Source organism: Bos mutus, chromosome 4 (assembly GCF_027580195.1).
Source record: "Bos mutus isolate GX-2022 chromosome 4, NWIPB_WYAK_1.1, whole genome shotgun sequence".
Classification (NCBI taxonomy): domain Eukaryota; kingdom Metazoa; phylum Chordata; class Mammalia; order Artiodactyla; family Bovidae; genus Bos; species Bos mutus.
The window spans coordinates 12,607,394-12,613,393 of record NC_091620.1 but is presented as its reverse complement, the minus strand read 5'-3'; the positions used below and the strand labels follow the sequence as shown (position 1 = coordinate 12,613,393).

The following is a 6,000-nucleotide window of genomic DNA, read 5'->3' as shown; positions in this document are numbered from 1 at the left end:
AGGACTTTCTCTGTGTCTTGTTCTGTTCTAGTTACTACAGACACAGCTATGAGGAAGACAAAGGGGATACTTATGGTGATAGTGATTTTGTATGTTAGAGACTGTAAACTGTAAATAAACCTATGAACAAATACAAAGGAGGAAAACTTCAGATACTTAAAAATGTCATGAAAAAGAGACACTTCAGAGATACGTGATAGAAACTCACCTAGTTCTGACAAGTGGGACTCTGAAATATGCTGGTCTGTGAGGAAGAAATTTGAAGTCTATGATGTTTGAGACCTGATGAATTAGAAGATCCAGTAAAATAGGAATCTCCGTCTTGTCTTCTCAGTCTTTTTAAGCTTTTTGCTGATTAATAGATATTTTTAATTCCAGTCTAGTCAAATTTATCAATGTTTTCTCTGGTGGCTCATTTGTATATTGGTTTAAAAATCCTTCCCTTTCATACTTTTAAAAGCTTTATAGTTTTGCCTTTGACACTTAGGACTTGAAAATGCTAGGAATGGTTTTTTAGCATGCTTGAGCATCTAATGGTTAGTCAATAGTACCAGAAGTATTTCCTGCAAAGCCCTTCCTTTCCCCAGTGATATTCTATGTCATATATGGACTCATATAGCAACTGTTTATAAAGTCATGAGTCAGCTTCCTTACTTTTTTTTTTTTCCAGTTTGTTTATTGGAGAATCCCCGGATAAAGACTACACTGTTTTATTTATTTGCACTTTATAGTACATTTTGTTGTAAAATCCTCCCACCTTGTACTTCATCCTTTTTAATGGTGCTTGGTCTAGCTGTTGCTCTTCATATTTTAGAATCAGCTTTTCAAGTTCTGCAGATACCCACACATTTCTGAGATATTGTAAGATATTTATTAGAATTACACTGAATATATTCATCAATTTGGAGACACTAAATATTTACAATATTATGTCTCTCAATTCAAGAGCCTGATATATCTCATATCATATATATGTATATTTAGTTACCATAGTGCCTCAATAATTTTTCTAATTGTCTCTTTATAGTTTTGTACATCTTTTGTTAGATTTATTTCTAAGCATTTTAAATTTGTTACTTATGGTGACATTTTATAAAATTTCATTTAAACTATGGATTACATTAATAAGTTAATTTATTATTCTGATTGTTTTATTTATATTTTGGCGGTAAATCTTTAGTTTGAAAAGAGTTTTACCATTAACTGATGTTAAATTTTGTCAATTTCTTCATTGTATATTTTGTTAATGTGACAATTTTTTTTTCATTGAAAGTTAAACAATTATTTACTTTTCAGGATAAAAACTTTATCATAATTTACTTTTTATGGACTTGTTTTACTAATATTTTAAGATATTTGCATTTGTATTCATGAATAGGATTAGACTGTGTTTTCTATTTCATAATGTTTAACTCGGGGCTACTATCAAGAGCTTGAACAGTAAAGATAGTTATTTTCTCATTTTATAAGAATTCCAAAAATAAAGACTACAGGGTTTGTTAAAGGACTCAAAAAGACATTCAAGGTTCAGAGTCACAAGGACAGGCTGACACACCATACTTCAAACCATCTCTCACAAGGATCTCTTCTTCTCCAGAAATCTCCTCAGGGCACCCTTCACCTCTGCATTCCTCAAACTGTAGATTAAGGGATTCAGCATAGGGTTGAAAAGACTGTAAAACAATGACAGAATCTTCCTTTGTTCTTGAGAATGGCTGGACTTGGGCGCCAAGTACATGACGATGGCAGTGCCAAAGAAGAGCCCGACCACGCAGAGGTGGGAGGAGCAGGTGGAGAAGGCCTTCCTGCGGCCCTCAGCTGACTGGATCCTCAAGATGGCGGCCAGGATCCGCGCATAGGAGCCCAGAACCAGGCAGAGAGGTCCGACTAAGACAAACACGGAGCCTACAAAGAGGACGATTTGGTTGAGCCTGGTGTCGGCACAGGCCAATTTGAATACTGATATGATTTGACAGAAAAAGTGGTTTATTTTTTGTGCTCCACAAAAGGGTAGCCTCAGAATGAGAGAAATATGGACCAGAGCCAAGAGGAAGCTGAAAATCCAGCATGTGGCAGCCAGGACTGTGCACACTCTCCAGCTCATGATGACCGAGTAGTACAGGGGGTGGCAGATGGCCACGTACCGATCGTAGGACATCACCACCAGACTCAGACACTCTGTGACTGCAAATGCTAAATACAGAAAAGTCTGAAGTATGCATGGAGCAAAAGAGATGGTTTTCTTCTGCATTATAAGATTCGCCAGCATCTTAGGGACAGTGCTTGAGGCATAGGCCATGTCAACGATGGCCAGGTGTGACAGGAAGAAGTACATGGGGGTGTGCAGTCTGGAGTCCAGGCAGATGAGCCCCAGGATGACCCCGTTCCCCAGCAGCGTGAGGCTGTAGAATAACAAGAAGAGGCCAAAGAGGAAAACTTCAAGTTCTGGGTCAACTTGGAATCCCAGCAGGATGACTTCTGAGATCCATGTCTGATTGCTTCCCATGCTCTTTTGACAGATAAATAAAATGCTGCACTTGGGACAGAAATTTTAGAGCTAAGGGTCAGAGAAGGAAAAAAGTTGATACACTCATACAAAGTGAGAATTTATGCCAGAGGCCACAAATCAGTAATTCCTGTATCCAATCAGCCCAAAGTCCTGTGGTATTGATTAGATAATTTGCCTTTTATTGATATTTTAACAATTTTAGTTATTGATCAATTTTTAAAATTAGTAGATTTTGCATAAAAATTGGGATCTCTGTCTTCTTTTCAAAAAATAAAATATTTGTCATTTCTTAAAATTCATTAGCTGAAGCTAATGAGAAGATAGTGGCAGATTGTTTTATTTACCACTGTTTTCACTAATCTCTATTTTCTCACAGAAAATGAAGTTTAATGATGCTGAACAATTTTATCAGTATACTTAAACTATTGATTTATATTAAGGAAAAAGTAAATATTCATCCCCAAGATGAGTTCTTAGGTTCTCCTGTACTTCAAACACATAGAAATAAAATATAAAATGAACTCACCCCCCACCCACAAATACACAACCAGAGTTTAAAGCAAGACAATTCTTCAAACAGAAATTAATCAGAAACATGATATGGTCCAAGTATGAAATCAGAGAATCATACCTGGAACTCACCTGGTATGTGGTCAGGACAGATTTTTGGATATGGGGTACTAATATGGTTGATTGAAACTACAGGCTTGGGTTGGGCCCATAAAATGAGATCAAAACAAAACAAAACAAAAAACACTGCCATTGGGCTGCTAGATAGAGTGATTCTAAGGAAGTCAATATGCTCGCTGGCTGTGTCAATAGATCGCTAGTGCCTGAGACACTATTATATAGGACCTGATTCTATGTAAAGGGCCCATGAAGTCATCTGAAGAGCAAAAAAAACTTAAAACCACAAGGGAGGAAGAAAAAAAGGTGGAAAGACCAAATCAAAATAAAAATACTGGCAAAAACAAAAAGACTTTCACTCAAAATATGTGCCTAAAAAGCATACAAAAAAATTTCATGCTAAAGAGGAAAACAAGGTAAATAACTGAAATTTGATTTGTTCAAGATGAAACTAAATTTATAGAAGAATCTTCATAAAACTCTAATATAATAAAGGATGGTTAAGATGTTTCAATATATTAATAAAGGGTATGCTATTTATTCAAGTGTTTAAGAAGTTAAGAAAAATAAATAAGGAAAGCAGGAAAACACAATCAGTGTGTAAAAATAGATCAACTATGAACCTCTGAAATAAGAAATATAGCCATACAATTTTTAAAAATCAGTAAATAAAATGATTTCCAGTCCTAATGTTAAGGAGGAAAATAGAGTCTTGGGAGGTCACATTAAGAATCCACTCAGACTTGAATACAGAAAGAGGGGTAATATTTTGAAAATGGAGTTTAGAGACATGAATAATAGATAAGAGGCTGCGCTTAGAAAAGATAAAGTTTCCAGAGCAAAAAAGAATGAAGAAAATGGTGAAGAAATAGTATTTGAAGAGATTTCACATAAACATTCCAGTATTAAAAATAGACCTAAGTCCTTAAGATGCAAATATTTATCACACTTAATGATTGCAATACATAAACATAATATACACTCAATTTTTCATAACTGAAGATGATATAATCTTTAGAAAAAAATGTACTCAGAGAACAGAGTAGGATAAATAAAAAATAAATTCTCAAAAAACTGTAAATTCTTAACAATCATCTCTTTGACTATTGTCTTTTCTTCATTCTCTACATTTCACTGTGTATTGACCTTGTGGAGTTCCTATTCAATCAATGTTGTAGTCTATCAACCTATCTTAAGGCTCTTAATTATCCTCTTAGATTTCTTTTTACTCTTTTCATCATGTTTTAGACATTTTATAACTATCATTCAATTGCACATTTATTCTATGAAAGATGCCAGGTTACCATCTATCCCCTCTACCTATTTTTTCAAAGCATTTATAATTTGAAAAAGTTATATTGATTAGTTTTGAACCTATAGATTATAAAATGATTATTTTGGCATTTTAAAAGGGGACATTAAATTTTTGAAAATGAGTAAACAGAGAAAGGGACATTAGATAGTTAATATAAATGTTCTTGATAAGAATTGAATCTTGAATCACTTGAAATTTGTTAGAGTACTTGATTAAATTTAGACACTATCAATTAATGGAAATCATTTTAAAAAGGTATGACATAAAATCTATGGATCCCCAAATTACAAGACAAATGAAAAGAAAATAAAAGCATTATGAATCCACAGCAGCAGAAGGAAGAAAAGGAGAAATAAAGGAACAAATAATTTTATAACAAACAGAAAACACAGTTTAAGCTGATATTAATAAATCTATGTATGTAAATTAAACAGTATGCATAAATGGAAGACATTAAAAGACAGGTAGGGTGAAGTCACTAGTCGTGTCTGACTCTATGACCTCATGGACTGTAGCCCGCCAGGCTCCTCCATCCATGGGATTTTACAGGCAAGAATACTGGAATGGGGTGCCATTTCCTTCTCCATTAAAAGATACAGTTAATCATAATAAAAGGAAAAAAGAAAATCAAGTTACAAAATCCCTTCAAGAGTCATACCTAAACTACCTAAACGTAAATACAAACATACAAACTCCCTGTCACTGCCCTTGTCTCCATCTCTGTCTTTCTCACACACGGACCAAGGTTACAGATGAAATAATGGAAAAGCATGTTTGAGCCAAATAGAATCTGGTAGTTGCAATACTGAGATAACTTCAAAGCATTTAAGACACACAGGAACTACTACAGAATAACAACGAAAAGGTAATCCTCCAAAATGATAAAATTCAGAATGTATTCCCTACAAAGACAGCAAACAGCAAAGATAGGAAGAAACATCTTTAATCTGAGAAAAATATCTCCAAAACTTACAGAAAAATTATATTTAATGGTAAAATGATAAAAACTTTTCTTATGAGTTAGAAAATAAACCTAATATGCTTCACTGAAAATGCGTCTATTTAACATTGACTCAACTAGTCAGTAACAGGCAAAAAGAATAATAAAGAGCACATTAAAATAGAAAATACAAAATACCAATTGTGTATGAAGAAAAAACTATAGATGAACTGTTGAAATTAAGTGTAATTATAAAAATTCTGAATTAAAAGTCAATGCAAAAAATGAAAATATATAGATGTTTAAAAATTGGAAAATTTGTAAAGACTCTAAACTTTTCCAAATTCATCTATACTTTCAATGAAATCCAAATCAGAATTCTAGGAAATTTTCTTTATTTGTGGAAATTAATAATCTTATTCTAAATTTTGTGTACAAAAATGTCAAAGATCAAGGATAGCCAAAAATATCTGAGACTAAAAAATGAAATAAAATGAATTTATTGATTAAAATGAAGTACTATAGATTATTATTTATAATAAAAGTACTATAAAGTACTACAATTATTAGTCAATGTGGTATTGGGGCAAGGGTGAAGAAATAAACCAA

General features: G+C 33.2%; 1 protein-coding gene across 1 annotated transcript; it reads right to left on the bottom strand.

Annotated features, from left to right (window-relative positions):
- Positions 1 to 1,573: 1,573 nt before the first annotated feature.
- LOC102279874 (olfactory receptor 2A12) lies at positions 1,574 to 2,506 on the bottom strand. Its single transcript, XM_005886742.1, has one exon. It carries the CDS (start codon positions 2,504 to 2,506, stop codon positions 1,574 to 1,576), a length of 933 nt encoding a protein of 310 aa, XP_005886804.1.
- Between the last annotated feature and the right edge of the window lie 3,494 nt (positions 2,507 to 6,000).

What these genes read in the sequence shown, in the direction of transcription:
- LOC102279874 (XM_005886742.1), bottom strand. Translation starts at nt 2,506, where the DNA reads ATGGGAAGCAATCAGACATGGATCTCAGAAGTCATCCTGCTGGGATTC.